This window comes from Rattus rattus, chromosome 11 (genome assembly GCF_011064425.1).
Source record: "Rattus rattus isolate New Zealand chromosome 11, Rrattus_CSIRO_v1, whole genome shotgun sequence".
Classification (NCBI taxonomy): Eukaryota; Metazoa; Chordata; class Mammalia; order Rodentia; family Muridae; genus Rattus; species Rattus rattus.
In genome coordinates this window covers 3295727-3319384 of record NC_046164.1, presented here as the reverse complement: position 1 = coordinate 3319384, position 23658 = coordinate 3295727, and the positions used below count along the sequence as shown (strand labels likewise).

Genomic DNA, 23658 nt, shown 5'->3' with positions numbered 1-23658 from the left:
AATTCCCAACTGCATGCGAACCAAATAAACCTGTCCTCCTCTAGTTGCTTTTGTTCGTAGTATTTCATCACAGCAATATTAACAATATTAACTCTAACTAAGACAAAACTTATGTACACATATAAGCACAATGGCACGATATTACGTTACTGCATATGTGTGTGTATATAATATTCCATATATGTTTTAAAATAAGAGTACCCTGCACACATTACACCATAAATTTGGTAAGTGGATTTCAAGTGTAGCTAACTAACAAAGATCAGACTTCATAGGACCCTCTTTCCTGCATGGAGGGACGTAGTTGGTGGGACTGGGAGAAAGTGGGTTTGGATTAGATGTTATCTTCACAGTTCTCACGGCTTTCCTGAAAGCTCTATTCATGGAGATAAATTGATGCTGCATACCCAGATATTTTTATTACTTAGCCAGTTGAGCAGCCCGTGCTCTGCATGATGTATAAGGTCATTGTTTTGTTTTCCCAGGCTCCCTGACTAGGAAGGCGCTGTATTCTCACAGCACTGTGGCAATTCACGATGTTTTACTGACATTAATCCATTTCAGAAAACTGCTAGAGATAGCCACTCTTACATACATGGCCGTTTTGGTCATTCTTAGTTTTCTCTGATTAAAATGTTTTTAAAAAGTGTGTGTGTGTGTGTGTGTGTGTGTGTGTGTGTGTGTGAGAGAGAGAGAGAGAGAGAGAGAGAGAGAGTGAGAGAAAGAGATACATGCATACACTCACACACATATATAAGAGTGCACATGAACATGCTAATACGTGTGCGTACTGGTGCATGAGTGTGGAGGCCAGAGGACCTTAGTTTTAGCTCTCACTTTCTACCTCAAGACAGTCTTTTCTTGGTCGCTGCTTCATATGCCAGGCTAGCTGAGCAGTCATCTTCTGGGGAGGGGGGAGTTCTCCTATATACATGTCCCATCTTGCTGTAGGAGCGTGGGGATTGACAGATCTGTGCTCTGTGCTCCTGTTTAATTTTACACAAGCTCTGGAATCCAAACTTCAGGCCTTCTGCTTATGCTCAAGATTCTAATCTTTGGGTCACCTCCCAGCCCAATATTCCACGATTAAAGTTGCAGACATTAATGAGAAAATATTTAGCAATATATTTACTTATGTAGTCCAGTAAATCTACAATATTCTTAAGAACAAACTGTGGCATCCAAGTACAGTTTGGATACACAGTTTGAATACACAGTATGACTTAACTGTGCCTAGATTTCTATTTTTGCTTATGTATTGATTAATCCGCCGCTGATGTTTTCATAGTCTCTTTCTTTATGAGCAGTGTACTTTTGTTTATGCCCTTGGTTGACATTACCAACATGTAAAACACATGTGAAAGAAACACCCAGAAAATAAAATATGTCTTGGTGGCCATATCTTAGTGAAAATCATTCCTTAGGGACAGCCTTGGTAATAGAGGCTCTGCTTCTCCCCACAGGAAGATTTGTCTTTCACCTGTGTTTCTGATCTGAAATTAATTGATGATTCCCAGCAACTGGAATTTAATGTGGCCTGCCTGTGCCACAACTCAGGGCAAAGTGGATTTAGGTGAGTGTGCAGCAGAGCTAAGTAATTCCACTTCTCCCTTAGAAAACCAGAGAGGATGAGGAGGGAGAGAAGGAGCAGGCAGAGAAAGAGGAAGTAGGGGAGGGAAGGAAAAGAAGAGGAGAAAAGGAGGAGAAAGAGGAAGAGGATAAAAAAGAAGGGGAGGAATGAGAGGAAGAGGAATAATACTATCAGAACAACTACTAGGATTCTAGAAAATTCATTTGGTGGTTTTATTTTTTTCTCCTGATCTTCTCCCCTATCCGTGCATATTAATTGTGCGTATTAATGAGGTTTATTGTTGTTGTCTTAGAGGTAGCTGTGAACATTTACAGCCTTAAATAATAAAACATGTCACTAAAGCAGTGCTAGACAGACAAGAAACGAATTCTGCGACTCACATAACCGTACCCAGCCAAGCTTGAGGAGTGATACAAAGAAGTGGATCCAAACCCAACCAGAAGGCGCTGTTCTCTTAGCCAGTTTGAAGAGACTTACAGTCCCTAGTGCCAAGCAAGGGACAGTTGGTGGTTACACGCACCATGAGACAAAATACACCTGGATTCTCCGTCCATGATAGACGCTTGGTTTTTCTCAACAAATAATTTTTAAAAGCTGTAAGTCCCAACGTTGCTCTCCTATTGTTGTAATAAGTAGTGAAGAGCACTATGGACCTGGACCAATTTTTACACTTCAACTGAACACATTGGGGCTTATCTTTTTTTTCCCTTCATTTAATTCTAAACCATCTTCAATGCCCAGATCTTGGCATTGATCATATCAGTCACTTGTGCTGGGCTGTCTTGCTAGAATCTTCCATCTGTTAAAAGCTTGAGGGTAGCCTCCCCAGGCTTGAGCCGAGCCAGGAACCACGGAGATACTTTGTGTCTAAGCTTTTCTTGATTGTTGTGAAGCTTGGATCCTTGGGCTGAGGCTCCTGAGGTATACAAGTAGCCCTAATTTTCCATTGCCTGACCATCCCAACGGATCACCCCCCCCTTCCCAAATCTTCAGAAAACCTATAGCATCCATCTCTTCTGCCAGAGTCACCTGTTTCCTTACCCTTAGGTTCTTGGGAGACAAAGGAATAAGGACGTGCTATACATGGGACATTTATTTCTCTGGCTGCCTGAAGCAACCTTGATCCAGAGGAGGGGGGAACAACCTTACAGTGTAACACGAAACCCAAAGTGAACATCTGCTTCATCAAAGGCCGTTGGGTCTTCTACACATTGAGGTCTTGATGAAGGTTATACCTATCTCAGAGACGATGAAAAAAGTACACTATTCCAGTGTGATCTGAGAGATTAATGGGGCACTTTTATACATAAAACCTAAGACTCAAAGAGGCCCCCTTGCAAGATTATCAAAAATAAAAATAAAATAAATAAAAACTATCTGGAACATATGCCCAGTTGCTCAGTCTCTGTTGCCTGAAAACATTGGTTAGGCTGTTACAATTCCTTAAGAGTTACTCTTTGTGTATCAACCCAGTGCTTTTGTAATTAATCTAAGCCCCTCATAATATGGAACTCACATAGAGTCTTAAGGTTACCCTTTCCAATAAAAGCATCAACGAAATGGTCCTTTTTGACTTCCTTTTCCTTTTATAAATAACCTCAGTCAGTTCCTTGAGCTTTAACTCAGTTTGGGTGAACTCCTAAAGGAAAGGACAGCAAAGTGTGGCTTAGTGCTCCATTCAGTGGCAACGCTCACAAATGCAGCACCTGCAAACGCCTGCTGTTTCGTCCTTTGAGCAACAAACATTCTTGAAGGAATGGTAGATTGCAGATTGTGATGTGGTTTTTAAATTAATAATTAACAACTTATAAACTGGCCTTCTTATAAAGTGTTTACTGTGTAAAAAAAAAATACACAGCTCAGTGACTCAAAAAAAAAAAAAAAAAAAGGTACAGTTTCCTAAACTCATTTCTTCACAGTTCTGAATTTTATGCCGATCAAATATCATGGGTATGTAGTAAGAAATCGGGGAAAAACATTAGCTGTTATTCTAAGCCGTTCACTCTTGACTCTTAACAATGTCAGGTGGTTCCTATTTTCTGCAATTATCTGTGAACCGTACATCCTCGGGTCCTGCCGCTCAAAGTGTTTTCCAAGGAACAGAGACATCAATACTGCTTGTGAGCTTGTTGGAATTAACCCCCACGTTCACTAAACCCAAATGTGCACGTATTACAGAGTAAAAGAGCACACGGGTTTGCCCATTGCTTAGGGCCCAGTTGAGACCGACCTGTCCTTAATGCTTTCCATAAAAGGAGATGCCAAACTCCCTTCCAGGGTAGTCTGGTGGGACATGAACGGCTGGGAGTGCCGTAGGAGCTTTTACGCCCCACCCCCTACAAGTTCAACTTGTTCTTGTTCACCTAGCATTCCTTCTAATGGGAGGAAGAAACCCACATAGTAAACGGGGACATGTTTTCAGGATGAGTGTCACAAAGGAGGTCCCCAGTTCAAAAGCTGGAACTGTTTGGGTCATCAAGGCAACAGGCTGAGGATAAACTGAAGTTTAGAGGTGGGTATTACTTCCTTATGCTGGAAATAATGGGAGCTCTTGATCAAAGCGGGTCAAACTAGAGAATAAGTTATTAGCTATACATTTCCCCAGTTGGGCTAAAAGCGCCATCTTGTTGTTTGAGCGTTTGTTCTGCGCTGTTCCACGGATGGCCAAAGTTCTTTCTGAAATATCCGCAAAGCACAGGGAAATTAAGTAGCGCTACATCTCCCACCAAGCACTTACTCTGCTGTTTGCCAGATCAGTGGTAGTTCTGGCATTCTTTTAGTGTGACAATCGATAACAGAATTCACAGGCTCTAAACATAAGCCTTAGAAGTTTTATTTAGTTCCTCATTTTAAGTGACCCTTTGCCATCGGGCAACCGAAGAGAAAGATGACTAGCTCAGGTCTGGCTGAGAATCAACACAGATTAAAAAAAAAAAGGGAAACACTCTAGATCACGCGGTTCAGGTCTTGATTTTTGGTTTGTTCTGTCTTTCTAAAATGCTAGATGTTAAGATTGTGGGCTGTTTTCCTCAGAAGAGCCGGTCCAGGGCTGACAGTTGATTTTGTAACTGATTTTGTTTTTCTTCGGTGGATTGTTTTGGGCTGCCCATCTCCTTTATGCTAATTACTCCTGGTTCTAGTCTGGGAAAAGTTCATTGCTGTCATAATGAAGGCTTATAATGTCCTAAGAACTGAAGGATCTTCTATGGAAGTTTTTTTTAATGAAAGAAATTTGGGGATGGCTTTCAATAGCTCAATGAGACATGTTTATTGCTTCAGCAAGAAAGTTAACCTAAAAACAACAACAACAACAACAACAACAACAATAAAAGCAGCAAAACTCTATGGAGATTTAGGAAAACATTTCAAGATATTGGATTGGGTAAACGAGGTGTTGGAAAGGTAATTAAAGTATGGACTCTTACGTGTGATTTCAGTGAATGCTGTGTGATGCAGGATGTCTCCTGCAGGACTGTGCTACAGTTGTTGGGAGAACCCCCTGAAGATTCCTTGTCTGCCTTATGACAGCCTAAGGAGCTGTCTTTATTATAGTCTCTGAAATCCATAGGAATTTCATTTACACAATTGACACTGTTCCACGAAATGATTATTTCAACTGTCGCTTTAACAAGTCCTCCCAAACCCTGTCACCTTGTTTTGACTTTAGTTATGTGTCTAGAACACTTGATTACAATTCTGACTTGAGCTTACCCATACCCACCTATGCTGCAATGCTTATAAGCACTAACGACTAAGAGATTTTTTTCCTCCTTTTAATTAGGTTCCTTGAATCCAATGGAAATTTGTGGTTTCTACTGCAGTTTCTATGACAGACAATGTAAAGGATCGGGAGTTCTGAGATCTCTCCTGAATGGAATCTCTAGGGAGAATACAATGTTGATTTAAGAGCTATAAGAGAGGAAGAAGGCATGCAGGTTTGCACATAGTCAGTTATTTGGAGCTGGTGACTGACATAATTATTTATCTTATATCTGTGGACCTAGTATGTGGAGGGTACTATGCCATGTCTCTGACTGAATGCCCGCCTCTCTAAGGGAATATGGCTACCAATTACTAGTTCTAAACATACATCGGTATTCCTCAGCTTTCTACTCTATGAGAGTTCCTTGAACCTTTGAGAGAACCATGACATCAATCTGAGTAATCTGACAATAATTTTGAATGCCTTCTCCATTAGCAAGGTTTATGGAGATTAGATCGTGATCCGTACCACAAACATTTGAAGGGTATTTAGAGTTTAATTGCTTTCTTGTTTCTCTTTAAACTGGGGCCCTTAGAAGACTATGATCTTCCATTACCACTTAGAATTTCCAAGAAAGTAAAAAGCCATTTGGAAGGCTTAAAGCAACAGAAAGACTATAAAAACAAGAGAAGATAGATAATAATTCCCATTCCTATGATGGGTTCATAGATATGAAGAGTTGGTTATCTTGATGGTTATAGGAAACCTTATCAAGGAAGAAGAGAAACACTTGATGCTAATTATAGCTCTGGCACAAGAAATAATTCCAATTTGAGAGAGAGACAGAGAGAGAGAGAGAGAGAGAGAGAGAGAGAGAGAGAGAGAGAGAGAGAGAGAGGGAGAAGAGGAGGAGGAGGAGAGAAGGGGGGGGAGGAGGGGGGGAGGAGGAGGAGGAGAAGAAGGAGGAGAAGAAGAAGAAGAAGAAGAAGAAGAAGAAGAAGAAGAAGAAGAAGAAGAAGAAGAAGAAGAAGAAGAAGAAGAAAGTCAAGGACATGAAGAATAAACTTCTCTCTGTACTTGTTCCTTTGTGAAATTATTCTAAAAGCAAGTGATGAAGAAATCCAAGACGCTCAAATTTATTCTCTCAAGATACTGTTTTCCTCTAAGGAAAAGACCTCAGGGCAGCGTTGCTCAACGGCCAGCCAAAGCATGAACCGGATGATATCACAGGGCTTTCCATTGGAAGTTTCTTGAACATCGTGCTCATGAATTTTCCTGAATTTTGGTTTCTAGATTTTTCAGATATACTTTTGAAATGTGTATGAGGACAGAAGCGGATTGAATGTGGCTCAGTCATCTGTACTAGGGCAAATGCACTGCTCCTTTTACCCTGTTTAGTAGAAGCAGTTGAGAGCTCCTCATTCACTCAGCAAACTCCCCAACACGATGTGCTATGCACCAGGAATCTGCCTCCGAGTGAGCTGTTCAACGTCCTAACTGCTAACTCATACCAAGTAATTCCTTGGTCAGAAATACATATTTATTGTGGTGTTCACATACCGGGCACGAGTGAAAATATTTTATTAGGCAGAGAAGAAGGAAGAGCGAGGGTAGATGTGAGGGAGTTGCTGCCATCTCTGTGTTCTCCTGCTGCAAGCGCCATGTCCTATGAGGATGCAGAAGGCAGGGTGGTGACATCTCAGGGAAACACAGCTTTCACTGGCCTGTACCTGCTCTAATATCCCTCTGTGGTAGGGACCTGGAGCAGAGTTCTTCAGGAGAAGGGGAAATGCCTCAAGATAGAAATTGTTGGGAGATGATGATGGAAAGGGAATAAGGCAGAAAGGGAATCAGTGCCCAGGGAACTTGGAATTTAGAGAGGCCAGACACAAATCTAGCCACTTATGCTGCAGTGACCTTCCAATCTTTCCTCAAATAAAGGTGAGTACTGCACTCTACAAACTTCTTTGATCAAGAATATGAGGTATCTAATGATTATTGATTGGCAATAGTTAGATATAATAAAAGTGTGTGAAAAGTACATAGCCAGAAGTCACCAAAACAAAACACTGAAGAAATCATGAATTATAAATTGTATGTTATGGGAAATATAAACCAGGCCTAATGGGAAACTAGCAATAACAACTAACAGAAATTATAGCAATATACTGTATTGAAAATGATTTAAAACATATACATTGTTCTTTTCTGGAACTTCTCTTTAGTATTTTCAAGCTGGGGTTGATTATGGGTGACTAAAATCTTGAGAATAAAACTGGAGATAAAGGAGAATATGGTACATCTGTTCATCTTTAAAATATAAAGGGTCATTTACGTTTTATTTCCACTGCTATACAAAGTATCCTGGCAAAAAGCAGCATAGAAGAGAAAGATTTATTTTAGTTCCCAAGTTCAGGTTACAGTCTCTCCTAGGAGGAAAGTAAAGGTGTCAGGAACTTAGAGCAACTAGTCATGTCACATCCATAGTTAAGAGCAGAGAGAAATGCAACCACACTTGCTTGCTACTCGACCTACCTCCCCCACTCAAACACAGTCCAGGACTTAAACCTAGGGAATGGTGCTACCCACAGTGGGCTGTGTCTTCTCATATCAATATTTTTTCAATGAAAAGAACCCCCCAAAGGATCCCCATGAGCCACTTTATCAAGATGATCTCTCTTCCCAGATAACTTTAGACTGTGTCAAATTAGTAATTAAAACTAATCATCACAGAGGATGGTAATTAAGTCAGTCAGGAACCTCAGTTGAGTGATAGGGAAACCAACCCTCCCACAAAACTTTTGACCTAAAATTTATCCTGTCTACAAGAAATGCAGGGACAGGAGATGGAGTAAAGGCTGAGGAATGACCAACCAGTAACTGGCCCAACCTGAGACACATCCCATGGGAAAGCACCGATCCCTGACACTATAATACTTGGTTGTGCTCATAGACAGGAGACTAGCATAGCTGTCCTCTGAGAGGCTCCACTCAGTAGCTGACTCAGACAGATATAGGTACCCACAATCAAACAGTGGATGGCTTTTGGGGACTCTTATGGATGAATAAGAAGGATTGAGGGCCCTGAAGAGGATAGGAACTCCACAGGAAGACCAACAAAGTCAACTAACCTGGACCCTTGGGGCTCTCAGAGACTGAAACACCAAAGAGCACACTGGCCTGGACCTAGGCCTCCTACACATATGTAACAGATGTGCAGCTTAGTCTTCATGCGGGTCCCCCAACAATTGGAGTGGGGGCTATCCCAAAAGCTCTTGCCTCTCTGTGGGATATGTTCTAGCTGGGCTCCCTGTCTGGCCTCAGTGGGAGAGGATGTGCCTAGCCTCACAGAGACTTGATGTGCCAGGGTATGGGAAGGATACACAGGGTGCCCCACTGACCAAAAGAAGAAGAGGAGGAGGACATGGGGAGAAGGATGTGGGAGTGGATATCTGGGAAGGGGGTAGTGAGCAGGATGTAAAGGGAATAAGTAACAAAACAAACAGGTGTCAAAAACCTCAAGATCCAAAATACAGCTTCACTTATTCAGAGTAAATAAGCTACTCTTCTGCTTGGACATGTCCGAGTATAGAAAAGTATTCTGCATGCCTGGTGAAACGTAGGATAACTGTTGAAATTATTTATAAATGAGAAATACAGTTTGAAAGAAGCCCTACCTCCAGGTGCTTAGTAGTTTTGGGTTTTAAATATATGGTCTCCTGTATACCATGCTCTCATCTACTTGGACGGGACAATGTGTGAGAACCAATATTGTAGCTACAGCTGAGGCCTGTGAAGGGGAGAGGTCAGTTTGTGACAAGAATTCAAGAATTCCAGTAAACTATCTACATGCATGCCCTCCCTCTACAGAAATGTAAGACCCTACCATGTTCTAAATAATGCGCTAATGTGCTTGGCAGTTTACAGTAAAAGCCATGTGATTTTAGGATGTCCCTAGGAAGTGGGAAATAAAACAATATTCACTCATTTTCTTTTCATGCTTATTTCACAGACTTTAGTTGACTGATAGATTGGCACACCAGACACACATACACACACACACACACACACACACAGACACACACACACACACACACACACAGACACACACACACACACACACACAGACACACACAGACACACACACACAGAGGCACACACACACATACCACACCACACACACACACACACACACACAAATACAGGCACACAGACATAGCACACACACAGGCACACACACACACATATACCACACACACACACACACAGATACAGGCACATCGACACAGGCACACAGACACAGACACACACACAGACACAGGCGCACGCACACACACTCACACACACACACTCACACACACTCACACACTAAAAACAAACCAGGGAATAGCTTGTGGAGCTCTGCCTTGGATTAGGTTGGGAGGACCTTGTTAGTGAGAGCTTACCTTAGAATCAGATAAACAAAGACCTTATGGCATGCGCTTAAATCAGCATTTGTCAGAGTGAGGGTCATGCATGACTCAGAGGGTTGTGAAATCAAGGGAGTCCCAAACAGAACTTAGAGAAAAGAAAAAGGAACAGACAGAAAACACCAGAGTTGTTTTAGGCAGAACAGGCAAAACCAAATAATGGAATTTCAAATGAGCGACACTAACACACAGACACACACAGACACAGACACACACACACACACACACACACACACACACACACACACACACACACACACACACACACACACACACACGAGCCAAGGCCAAACGTCCTGTCCTGAAGCACATTTTCCTGAAAGTTCCCTGAATTGCTTGTTGTGTGAAAAAGGCGTTCAGTGTCAGACAAACATCTCAGCGCTGTGAACTGACACAGACTACTGCTGTAGAAGCATGGGCAAACCATTATTTGTCAATGCCTCAGATGGGAGAGCTTTATTGTGGAAATACCTCAAAGGGAAGAAGCAAAAATGGAGTTCCAGGACTTACAGGGGCGGGTGTGTGTGTGTCTAGAGCCCAGGTCTGTTTGTCCTCTGCTGTCCTTTTACCTGCTTGTATACAATGGTCACATTTTTTTTTTTTTTTAAGTTACGCAAGGCTGAGGCTTCTTTGCTGTAATGGATAGGGAATTCATCCGTAGACCTCAAGTCCAGGACAGCCCACAATGCTGTAGGCTGGAGTTGAAGGGGAAAGTCAGTTTAGAGGTGTTTCAGTCCTGAGGGTCTAATCCTATTTCTAAGCAATAATTAACTAATTAACCTAATACACCGTGTTGCTAGATGAGGGCACTTCCCATACGTTCCTGCAAATGTCCTTCTTACAGGATTTCGACAGGACAGCCAACAGGGCAATGAACGCAGTGTGATGGACAAACCAGAGTACGGCCTTTCTTTTAGCTCTCTAGGAATAAACAGTGTATGAAATCGTATAGCAAAATTAACTACACCTTGATAGAATTGGCCCGGCAACCTGAATCCACTTTGCTATCTCCAGGTGAAGTCTTGAAAATTCCACCTTAATATGAGCCCCCTTACTCTGGTCTGATCCTGGGTGAGGGTGCTCTTCCTGGACAGAAGAACTCCCTCCTCGCCCACTCCCTCCCCAGCCAAGGCCACCGTGGTCTACCCCTGCGAGGTAGGTCTGGGATTCCAGCAACCCCCAGGTCGCCGTCCTTTCGTCCCAGAAAACTGCAAACCGCAGAAGCCACTAGATAACTTAATCTGGGAGACCCTGAGGCCTGTGTACTCTAGTGATAAACGGAAACATCCGGTTGAGTCAAGAAAGGGAACGCGGTATCTTTGAAAACTAATATAAACGAATAAAGCATAAACAAGAGCTTTGCTGAGAGAGCCCCCCCGCCCCTCGCGCCCATGCAAGCGTGGGAGGGGATGAGTGTCTGGAGGGTAAAATCCCCCAGGTCCTTGGGTCCTTGGGCTTCTCTTTGGAGACTTTCCCTCTGCCTGGGTGGGTGGGGGGTGGGGTAAGGATGAGAAAGGCTGGAGGAGGTGATTTCCTCCAGCCCAGGTCTGGTGAGCGGACCCTCCCCCTCCCTCCTCTAGTCCTGCTGGGAGGCGCGTCTGGGACCCTCCCCGCCCCTCGTCCCATCACGGAGACCAAGGGGATGCGGGGTCCAGGCGGCGCTTTCGTAGCCCCCGGGACAGTGCGAGTCCTGACCCTGCGCCGGGGGCGCTGGCCCTGGCGTGACGGGGGCGCGCGGGGAGGGGCTGCCCGGAGGAGGGAGGGTGACTGGTCGTTTTATTAGGTGCCTGGCGGGTCGCGTGGGCAGAGAGCAGACGGCTGGGGCCCGCGAGCAACCGGAGGGGCGAGCGGCCCACCTCCTCCTCCCAGGCGGCTGCCTCCCCTCGTCCTCCCGCCCCACTGCGTGTGCGGCGGAGGATCCAGGGCTCGCGCTGCCTCTTTCTCCCGCTCGCTGGGCTCCGGCTCCCACTTCTCCCCGCCGCTGCGCTCCTGGGACCCGAGCCATCTCCGTGCTTAGCCTCGGCGGCCCACGGTGCTCCGAGAGCCTCGCAAAAGCAGCCCCGGGGCAGAGAGTGGGACGCCCCGGTTCCTTCCCCGACTCGGGTCAGCCTCTGCCCGGCTCGCAGCACCTCTGGCTCCCTCACTGTCGGCTTGGGAGGACAGGGTGAGAAGGTGAAGTGGAAAGGACCGACAGGGCACGGGGCCAGGCGCACAGCTCGCGTTGCCTTTTCATTGAGCAAAGCCCAAGATCCTTTTTTTAAAAGCTCTGCACGCCCCCCACCCCTTCTTCCATTTTCTTTGCGCTTTTTAAAGGAAACTTATTTTGGGGTGCTTTACGCTGGGGTAGCTGCTTTGCCCAGTAGTTGCGAAGTGCACTCGACTCGTGATGGTGTTCCTGTCACTTTGGTTGATAGCAGCCTCTCTGGTAGAGGTTAGGACATCAGCTGATGGACAAGTAAGTGGAAAATAATAATAAAAAACTCAGACCCAACCTTTTCCCGACAGAGTTCCTCCCCTCCATCCCTTTCACTCTCCCTTCCTCCCCTGCCATCCTTCTGGGGCATCTTCTGCGTTCCAAGGCGGCGCATGGAGGGTCGGGCGCTGCGCGGGGCTGGGGCCTGGGGTCTCACTGCACTGGAGTTTGGACAGCCCTCCCCGGAGAGCCCGGGCTCATCACACTTGGGGATTCCTTAGCCCCCGGCAACCAGAAACGGTCCAGGTGTGAGACTGCAGCCAGATCTCATCCTAGCGGGCCACCAGGCTGTACCCCGCTTTTCGCGAGGGCGCTCCGGGCGCTCTGGCGAGAAGTTAGGGTCGCGGATCCAGGAGCCCACAGGCTTTCCCTCCTCCTGACTCCCTGCTCCTGCGGGTAGCCAGGGACAAGAGGTTTCAAGAAGTCCCCAGGCAAGACCCGGAGCTACCCAGCAGACACGTGTCCTGGGAGGACCGGGGCTGGGCTGCAGTTTGACAGTTGGGGAGGGCCTGGGACGTTTCCTGCCCTCGCCTTTTCCGCGGGCAGCCGGAGCTGGAGGCGTCTGCCGCCTCTTCCCCTCCCCCGCCGCACAACTCCTCCTCTTTTTAAAGCTAAATTGAGTGCAGCTCTGGTGCCTTTCGGCCCTGCCCCCACCCCGTGGAGACTCAAGGTGAAGCTGATGTTCTCAGAAGAGCCCTTGAAGGGGGCTCAGCCTGGGAAGCCTTTTGTAGTAAATCACATCCACACTGGAGCTGTGGGCTCTCAGTGCATGGTTTTTCCAGTGAGTTTTTGTAGCCTCTCCAGTTTGCTTAGTCTGACCACCGGGCTTTAAGAGTGGAGCATTCCTCTAGTTGATTCTTAGGATTCAGGCCGCTTCTCACCTGGTGAAATGTAGACTTTTTCCCCCCCTTCCTAAATCGTATTGGAGTTTTCTGAAGAGGCCACTGAGGGTCACTATTTTACTCGCTTCACAGATACTAAAATTAAAGCTGGCCAACAAGTCCCTTTCTCATATAGTCATAGAATTGGCTCACGCTCCTGTCACAAGAGCCTTCTAGGAACTAAGGGTCAGCCTTCAGGCAGCAGTTCCAGTCTCTGGGTCTCCTGATTAGCCAGTTCCCAAAAAGCACTGATGGGAGAAATAACCGCACAGCTTGATAAGATGAAACCCAGTAACCGTTTCTTTTTCTTACTCCCTACCCCTCCTTTCCAGGCTGGTGCTGAAGAAATGGTACAAATAGGTAAGCCTCCTTCTCAAATGTCACTCTTATCCTAGCTGTGAGCTGAGAACAAAAGTAAGCCCAGCAAAAGAATTGTTTTCGAAAGTTTTCTAATTAGTGGTTAAAATAATGGATGGTCTGGAATCATTTCTACTCTTATGCTTTCCGTGGGTGGGTCCTGTGTTCCTCAGGCTAAATTATAGTGGTGTCAATAACCCCCCTAGTAGTTCCACTTCTCGAGCATTAATTTATTACTGATTTGGTGCAAGCTGCTGGTATGCACTGGGAATATAGTGGGCTTGGAACACCAGAGATGTGTAAAGTTAGGCTGTCAACTTGTGTAACATAAGGAGAAACAAATTTAGTTATAACTGAAGACAGTTGTCAGAATGCTCGGAGGAGAAAAGGATGAAGAGAAAACTCACATTTGTTTGTGTTGTTTGTTTGTTTTCCCTTAAGTTTGCTTTGTCTACTCTCTTGGGTGAGTTTCTTTTTTTATTCCGCGTGCTTGAAAATAATCATCTTTGGATGCACAAGATACTATTAAGGCCTTTTGCACCTGGTGCTGTGTGTGTGGGGTGGGGGAGGGCTATTCACTACTCCTATCTTACAAGTGAGGAGACTGAAGTTCAGAGTACTGTTATAGCAAGTCACTCCAAAGATTACAATTATCTCTTGACGTTTTTCATAATATATAGAGTTTGTTTTGGAAATGCTCATATTGGAAAGCCAGGATATAATCAACATTCTTATAATCCACATGTAAACATTATTTTATGTGTATGGGGTGTTCTGCCTGCCTATGTCTGTTTACACATGTACAGTGCCCAAGGAGGCCAGAAGAGGGCGTCAGATCCCCTGGGTCTGGAGGTAGAGATGGTTGTTAGCCACCACTGTACCATTCATTCACTGGGTACTGTGAGTTGAGCTTAGGTACGATACTTCTCAATTGCTATGAAGAGACACCAAGATCAAGGGAACTTAGAGAAGAAAGAGTTTTATTTGGGGCTTACAGTTTCAGAGGGTTAGAGTATGATATCATCACAGTCAGAACATAGCATCAGGCAGACAGGCAGGCATGATGCTGGAGCAATAGCTGAGAGCTCACGTCCTGAGATACAACCACAAGGAAGGGATAGATTAACTTGGAATGACATGAGTCTTTTGAAACAAAACCCCACCCTAAAAAAAATCCCCTCCCCCCAAAAAGCCCATCTCCGGATCCTTCCCAAACAGTTCCATCAACTAGGAACAGAGAGAAGTAAGTAGATGAGCCTAGGGGGGACATTCTCACTCAAACCACCATACCATCTACAATAACACATTTCATTTAAATTAGTTTAAAAGATAATTCTGGTTTTGGATTCCTCACTATGAATTTTGCATTTTTGAAGTGACGGTATGAAATAGTTAAGGCTGGCTGGGAACTCAGTAAGTGGGCAAGGGTGCCTTTTCTTATCCAAGTGCTGGGATGAGAGGTATGTGCTATCCCATCAGGCTGTAACGTTTTGGTTGTTGTATATTTTAAAGAGAAAAGTTATCTCTACTACTGCAAACTTGGTTACACTTACTAAATTCCAGGTTGAACACTGTATCATCTGCTTTCTCACAGTTTCCGAATGGGGTAGGTGTACCTGATACAGAGATTGAAGGAGAGGAAGCTTGAGAAACTTTGTTACAGCTACAGCTGCCTGCCGCGGTGTGCACAGTGAGGTCCACACATGTTAACTAATGGGTGCAACCAACCTCCAGGTCCAAAGCTTTGTACAAATGCCCTTCAACTTAGGGCGAGATGATGTTTCACAGACAGACCCATCGTACATTGGAAATATTCGGAGTCAAAAATGCCTTTAATAACCCCCAGCTTAGGGAATGTGATAGCCGCTGGGCGTGGCTGTTGATGGGTGATGCTGTCCATAACGGGTGCATCTGGATACTGCTGTTCAGTGTGCGAGCGGGTTAATTCTCTTCGTGCCGTTCTGAGAAGGATCCAAATCCCAAATCGTGTACTTTCTCTCAAGTCCATTCCACTTTTTTTAACACCATGGAGCTGTGAACCATTTATGCATGCAGCTTGCAGCACGAGTGTGCGAACATCTCCTTACTCAGGGCTCTAGTGCTGGGGAGGCTCCTCCCCACGTTTGGAGTTTAAGTGGCAAGAGCAGAACAGAAGGGAGGATGGTGGCTGAGAGCGCACTGCAAACCGTCTTAAGAAGACACATTAGTTTTGTGGTGATTGACTGCACTCAGCCATCTGCCTTATCTTTTTTAAGGATCGGGAAAAAAAAAGTCCCCAAGCAAATATGAAAAAGAACAGTCTTAGTTTTAATTACTTATCCCACCAGACACTCTATTTCAATATGCAATGAAAAGGATGTTTTTAAGAGGATCCTTTCTTCCAACACATTTGATCCACATGATAAAATGTGTTGCCCCGATGAAGTTTATCGGAGAGAATCAGGATGCTCTCCTGTAAGAGGCCCAGGATTGACTTGGGTCCAGACCTTTGATTGGTATCAATTACTTGAGTAGCTCTTTCTGCAACAAAGAAAACAGTGCAGGTGTGCTTTAAACTTTGGCTCAGGGGAGATGAGTCAGCAGCCTGGCAGGGGTGCTCTTGGCTGCTCCTAGGTTGTATTTCTGGAGGTTTATATTGTTTGTCTTCCTACCTCTGTTCTGTGAGGTTCCTCTTTGCTACCGCCATTTTATTTACCACACTCTAGTTTAATGAAAGAAACAGCAGCAGCGACCAGGACATGAAGGATTTTGACCCCCACGTCTTGTGCTAACAGAGTAGAGTCTTCATTTACAGTCAATGAACTGACTCTGTGGGAGTGTTAGGAATGCTCTGTTTCAGAAATCCTTACCCACAATAGTAAATTCTTTGCTGTCTCCACTTCAAAAGGGACTTACAGATTTGGTAAAATATACTTCTATGCATATGCCTTTTTCTCTCAGTAGCCATTCACTTTAAAGGAGGGTGCATGCAACAGCCTAGAGATGCCGTTCGATTAGTGACGCACTAGGAAACACTAGTCCCGTCTGTAAAATTTATCTTATGTATATATTATTTATTTATATATTTATTATTTATGTCTGTTGCATCACAAGTTGGCAAAAGGAATTCATAGCTCTGAATGGTTTCCGAGTATGTTTCAGGAAGAGGGAAACGTAATTTAGCAATAAGCCGCAAGCTGTGGGGAAGCTAAGTTTGAAAGGAATGAAAGTCTCATATGCTTGCAGGACAGTGCGTATCCACTCTCCAGCCTGATGCTTCTCCTGCGGTGTATACTAATGCACATGGATCAATAAGTGGAACGTTGCCAACAACCCTGTGGCTTCTCTCCTGCCACCTTCCTGATTCTCATCCATCGTTTAAATGTAACCACACCCCTGATTTTATAACAGGGTTAGATTAATTTTGCCTGGCATTTCTTTTTATAAACGAAATCCCACCATATGATACTCTAGCATATGGCCCAGGATGCCAATTAAAAAAAAAATCCCATATTGACATGTGTTAGCCCACTAGAGTAGGAGAAAGATTCTATTCAGGTAGAGAGGAGGCAGTTTCTAGTAGAGGCAGTGACGGGTTAGAATACATTAGGTTTCTCAACTGTGTAGTGTCTCATGGTTGATATGGCTTCTCCCTTAGCCAGTGGGGGAAAATACGATCTTGGTATGAGGGGAGGTTTGACTCATTCTAGAGAAAATGGGGAACTAGGTTTTGAACTTGGTTCTCTTTTGGGACCTCTTTGTTAAGAGAGAAACTCCCTACCCCTTTGCCCAACCTGTGCGTGTTGAAGTGCACTTGGGGATGGATGGCCATGTGTGATTCGTGAGCTCACAGGCATGTTTCTGGGTCTCTTGTGGAGCCCTTTCTTGTCTGACTCAGCACATGGTCTTCGTGGGATTCGAGGGAGTAATTGTGGGCATCTGGCTGGCTGGCTGGCTTAATTGGGTTAGGAGGCTTGCTCCGTGACATACCAGGGGTAGGAAACAATTAGAGTTCTGTGGAAATTGGAAAATCTGAAAAAGAGAATCCCTAGTCTCTTTGTTTTGAAGTCACCCCTTTCCGATTCTCTGAGTGTCGCTTGGGGAGGGATCACGGTATTGGACTAAGCTGTTTTTCCTCAACAACCCTGGTTGGAACCAGGGCGTGTTTATTTTTCTCTACTGTACTTCTAGTCTTGAGTTGCAACATCCATGGCATTTCATCCTTCAGGACGTAGCTTAGTTTACTAAGAAATAATTTGTCATCATTGGGATGTAACTATATCTAGCTTTATGCATAGTTTTCAGAGTCCAGGGGGAGTCCCTTAGCTAAAGGTTACCATGGAATGTGGAGGCCCTGTCACTGCTTACGTCACGAAAGCAAAGACTCTAGCTTTAAGGTGTTTGTGTCTTAGTACTTAAAGCCATGCTTGGTACCTCAGAGATCTGTTACCCGGTGTCTCAGGCAGGGCCATTATTCCATTAAGATCTATGTTCTGGATTTCCTTAAATAAATGCTTTTGTTCTGTGCCTCTCTTCAGGTTTAGTGAGTCCCCAAGGAAATGGTGACTATGACAATGGCCACCAGATAATCATTCAGTGTTTTGGAGGCACCTTGTGACCACTTTCATACCTCAAAGCACAGGGGCCTTGGCTCGTTCATTCTGCATGCTCTCCTGCCCATGCTTAAGAATTCTATGTGCAGCCTTGGAAGGTCTACTTAGGTTTTCCCCGTGGTCTGCTTGGAATCATTGCCTGATTTGCCTAGTCCCCCTCGTAACTGAAGATTGCTGTTGCCGTTGAGCTGAAATTTTTCTTGTCTATGCTTCTGCCGTTCTCTTGTTACTGTCTCAAATCATCCTCTAGTGCCCAGAAATGTTAAGAAAACCCTCAAGGTCACCCCTGCCTCAGGATGACGAGCTTTAAACATTCTTTGCTTTCGAGAAGCCAACTCAGATTGCCTTGGAAATCCATTAGGGACGATTCCAAATGGCCTGGTAAAATTCTGAGCGGTTCAGAGATGAAGAATTCGGTTCTATCACTTGGACTGTCTACAGGGATCGCTTCCACAGAACTCATTCTTTTGGAAAGGGGCTTGCTGTTAGAGGTGGAGATTCTCCTCAGGAATCCTGTAATGGAATAGAGATCAACTTTGATTCCTCAACTTATCCAAGTTATTCCGAAACTCCACTGGTGCCGCTCCCTGCAAGCTGTCCTTCTCTATTCTGCGGACAGATATGTTACATGTGTGCATCATGGCTGCCTTCTTTACGGTTTCTGTGTTCACTGGAACTCTGATAATCACCCAGGGCCTCAACTCAGCCAAGTTTTTGTGCCCTGCTCTTTTCATTGAAGTCTTTTAGATTCAACTCCAAAATCTGAAAGCATAAATCTTACAGTTCTAAGCCTTTTGGACAAGGAATGGTTAACCTGTGCACGCAAAGTCTAGTTGGTATGAAGTCTAGTTGGAATAACTGGTGTGATAATAGGTGTTTGTATGAAGAAACACTGGATGAGTAGACTTGCTTTTGCTTTCCATCCCATCCCAAACTTCTTGCAAAAGTCACTGTATTCCATCATAATTGTCCACAACTTGATAATTCTTTTTTCAGAGTGTCTACTTTCCTATAGCAATGAATGTGGCCATGCGGTGTTATATAGGTCATTACCAGCATGTCAAATGACTCCTTAGAAAGAAAGTCTTAGAGGCACACTTCATCTATTTTGACAAGTGGCTTTTGGGGGAAAAAAAAAGTATGAAGTCAACCCCTTGCAATTTAGGAGTTAATTGGCTTTTTAGAAAATTTACTTAAGAGTTCATTTTGGCTTTGTTTCGATATTCGAATACATTTAAAATAGTTAAGGGTCTCTGAGAGGGGCGAGGTGTTTACCATTTTTGGTTGTTGCAAGGATCCCCCCCCACACACACACACACGGACCATTCTCTAAGCATGTTTTTAGCATTTTATTGCCACTTCCGGGAAGATCTACAGATTGACTGGAGAGAAGAGCCAAAATGAAACTCAAGACTTAACATCCTCAAAATGGATAGCAAAGCCAGGGGCGGGAGAGGGCGTTCCTAGCACCAGGAATCTCCCATCCCACATGTGATTGACCCACCTTAATTTCCCGGGTAACTGTGCCTGGGCTTGTTGACTAACTGTAATCCCTAAAACAGATTTTGTGGTAAAAATGTCATCCTCTTGTTTATAACAATGATTGCCACAAATTCAGCATGATAAATCTGTGTGGACTTTAGACAGATTGCAAGCAGCTTGAAACAAATATAACCTGCTCTTGAATTGACTGTAAAACAAAAATGTTTTTTTTTTTTTTTTGAAACTTGAAGAAGAGCAAATAAAACTTAAAAAAAAAAAAATAGGAAGTTCCTTAACCCCGTTGACTGGACCCATGAATATAAACAAAAGCAATCATTCAAATTATTAATGTTGTGACTTGGAATTCCTTTACAGGGAAAAACCTCTCTCTTTTTTTTTTTTCTTTTTTTTTTTTTTTTTTTTCAAAGCTGGGGACCGAACCCAGGGCCTTTCCCTTCCTAGGCAAGCGCTCTAACCACTGAGCTAAATCCCCAACAAAACCTCTCTTTTACATGCAAAGTCTACTCTTAAGGCTCACTGGTATCCTGTAATCTTCACATTATCAAGTAGTCAGGGAAGAGGCTGACAGTATCACACTTTCCCAAGTGTCACTGTCCTGTGTACAACTTGGCCATTCCTTACCACTTCTTACTTTCTAAAAGCGTTATACTTTTATGAGGATTCCTAAAATTCTGCCTCCTGGTAAGGAAGTCAAACCAGTGGCTGTTAGGATCAGGATGTCTTGATGTGTACTTAGAAAACCATTTTTAAAAAAGTTTTATTAATATGCAAAAACGACATGCCACTGTCCTAATAAAAACCCACATATGCATTTACTTAAAGGGGTGTTCCATTCTATTTCCCACATTTAGGTCTGCTGCCCAACATGCATTTTCTGGAGCTTCAGCTTGCTCTGTAATGGCCCTGTAACCCATCCAGCTACTTAGCAACCATATGATGTTTAATTAAAGATCTTTGAGATCTCCAATTTCACATGGTATCTTCATACTTACTTCTCAGTGCAGGGTGAAGCCACTGAAGTCCAGCAGCAAAGGGAGCAGAGGAAGGAACAATGATAAAACGTTCTTGCAACTGCATTTCTTCCTAGCCGTACTTGTGGTACGAGAGGAATCTTCCTTAACAGAAAGTCTCGTGACCGGAAGTGTTCAGATTTGAGCTTTGGGGTGCACTTTGTATAGACTCACTTGCTGACTGTCCCTAACCCAAACACCTCAAATCTGAAAGTTTATACGATTGTAAAACTTCTGAGTGTCCTGCTTGTTAATTCTCTGTGAACCTGCAGGCTGTGAGCATGTCAGATTTGGAATCTATTCACCTTACCTGGCTCAGTTCTTTCACCCTCCTACTTATTGGAATTCCTTTCCCCTCATTTCATTGAAAATTCATATAGCAGACCCAGGTATTTTAGATAAAGTGATAGGAATCCGATTCTCATAGGTTTAAAGAGCAAATGAACCCAGATCAATATGATAATCAAATTCTGAAGCTAGAGTTTGAATTCTGCCTGCAACCTCTTCTCCACCCCCACTTCCTGCAGCTTCCTCCCCAACCCTGGTCCCCTCTCTTCCTTCCCCATCCCCTGTCTCTTTCTACTTTCCCATTCTGAACTGTCTTTTTTTTCCCTCTATCAGAATTAGCTCGCTGTCCCCAAGTCATGGTAAAAATTTGTCATCACGACCTCTTGGTGACCTGCCCACATTTTATCTAAGAGGTGGGACATCTCTGCCTAGACAGTGTCAGTACATTTGCGATCATGACCTGACTGCATCATAACCTAATCTTGGAAATGGTGCCTGTGGTGGATTAGTGCCCCCTCCCCCAATTACCTTCATCTGAGCCCCGGGAGCCTGTGTCTGTAGAAAAGGAAGATAGAGTTGGTAGGGTAGATGTAGGTTGCTAATCAAGTGACCTTAAAATAGATTATCCGGGATTATCTGGGTGGCCGGCTTTGTAAGTAAGGAAGGCAAAGGAGTGCTGGAGAAATGACTGCACAAGAAGGACTCTGTCTGATGTGGCTTTGCAGATGGAGACCGAGTCATTAACCAGGTGGATTTACAGATGGGGATGATGTCATAAGCCAGGTGCTCTTGAAGCTGAGGAAGGCCAGCGCCAACAGCTTAGCCATTTAAACATTTGAGGTGTTTGGGTTAGGGATAGTCTGTAAGGTAATTCTTCACAAATAGTGTAGCACCCCAAAGCCCAAATCTGAACGTATCTGGTTTCTGCACCTTAGCCTAGCATGATATAGCTTAGTCCTTTGATAACTCCTGCCGGCTATCACTAAATTTCCACCAGTCCATCATCTAAGAAATAGAAAACTCATAGCTTTTTGCCACCCACAAGCCAAGCAATGTCAGATTTTGAAAATTTCATTGCCATAAAGAAAGTTTCAAGGAAGACCCTTCAGAATTCTTGCTGTGCTTTTAGCACTATTTTCCCTACTTTAACCCTTGCAAACAGATTTTGATGCTTACAGATTTAAATTCTAGACCCAGTATTAATCATTAAAAGCGCTACTGCCCATCTCACAACAGTAAGAACTGTGAGGAATATTGTATTTATCCGATATAGCTTTCAGGCTAACAGTTTCTCACAGTGACAGCCAGCCAGGGTTTCTTCAGAATCTAAGCTAGGAAGGTTAACACTTTGGCATTTGTTCCTCATTTACAAAAACAAATCTCCTCATCTTGTTAGCCTGTTACTATTTGGCTATTTGAAGATGTATCCCAGAAAAATACTTGGCTGCTTCTCCTCAAAGCATGTATTTCCTTTTCCTACCCGATGATTTAACATTCCTGAATACTGAAGAATGTGCTGTTCTCTCCTGAGTGACTTTATAGATCTTACACATTATGCAGTTGCAACAAATATTTATTAAAAGTCAGATTTAAGAAAAAGAAAAGAGAAGGATCTCTAAGCTCACAGTTCTTTATTCATTTTTAATGAGTGCACCCCCCCATCTTTTCATCTTCCCAATAGCTTTATGAAAAATCTCCAGCTATGGAGATAGATGTGTAGGTAGAGGAAAAGACCCTCTGAGAGTAATCTGTCCAATGACGATAAGAACCCATGGGGATAAATGCAGAGCTAAGAAGGGGCGGGGCTCTGGCTGTATTCAGTGTGCTCATAATTGCTCTGGAGAGAAGATGTGTCCTTTCTCCGTAAGTGTTTACAGCCTTGCTAAGCCTTTCGGCATTTGGTGTCCTCTTTAATGTCGACTCTTCACCCTGCTTGCCTCTTTGCTCCAACAGTTGGCTGCTGTCGCTTGTGGTGATGAAAGTTATTCCCTTACCCAGGGCTCAGGATTTGGGGGGGTGTTGTTGATTGAGACGCTCCCTCAGCTGATCTCAGAAATGCTGGGCCGATTTCCCTCTTGAGGCCAGCTTCCCGTGTTTCTGCGAGTTTGTACCCGATAAAGGAAATTGCCTGTGTGAGCTACCTCTCTGCAGTGCAGTGATCAGCAGTTCTTGGGAAAGAATCCCAGGTCCCTAGGTGGGGTCATGGGGCAAGAATTGCTTCAGCTTGTCTGGATTTTAGGTCCTCTGTCATCCTCGGTTTATGGTCCTTCTAGCCACACCAGACATTCCAGGCTGGAGTGGGAGTAGGGAAGAGGCGCTGGGGGATAGAGGGGACTTCCTCCCCTCGACGATAAGTCATTTTTCATGTGTTTGAGTTGTGCTAAGTGGAGCAGGTTCTTCCTTTAGCGTCGTGGTTTCCGTTGGACACATTTCCCTCGGAGGGCCTTCACCTTCACAATTTGTTTGCAAGACGGCAAAGCCGTCATCAGTGTGGAGCCCAAACCTAAATGCAGGCCTGTCTGACTCCAGGCCTTTAGTCCTCAGGCACCACACCCAGGTCTCTTCCTTGCTTGGGGAAGGAAGGACACCAACATTTAGTCTCCATTGTCTCTCTACTCCCTGTGCCTGGGGAAACCTTGACTGGTGATAGAACACCTAAGCATGTCTGGGATATTGGGGATTTACAGTGCATCTCTGCGATGTGAGCTTTATCGTGTACTGGGGACATTTGGTATCCTTTATGAGACATCGGTGTATTGCTCTATAACATACTTAGAACATACAACTATCA

At 44.3% G+C, this 23658-nt stretch overlaps 1 protein-coding gene across 1 annotated transcript in view; it reads left to right on the top strand.

The window, feature by feature from the left end:
- Positions 1-11680: 11680 nt before the first annotated feature.
- The window catches only part of LOC116912866 (A disintegrin and metalloproteinase with thrombospondin motifs 3-like), a 106705-nt gene continuing 94727 nt past the window's right edge, over positions 11681-23658 (top strand). The window contains exons 1-2 of the mRNA XM_032917084.1: positions 11681-12218; positions 13450-13477. Coding sequence (XP_032772975.1) covers positions 12150-12218; positions 13450-13477 — 97 coding nt within the window. The 5' untranslated portion in view covers positions 11681-12149. The remainder of the gene's footprint in view (positions 12219-13449; positions 13478-23658) is intronic.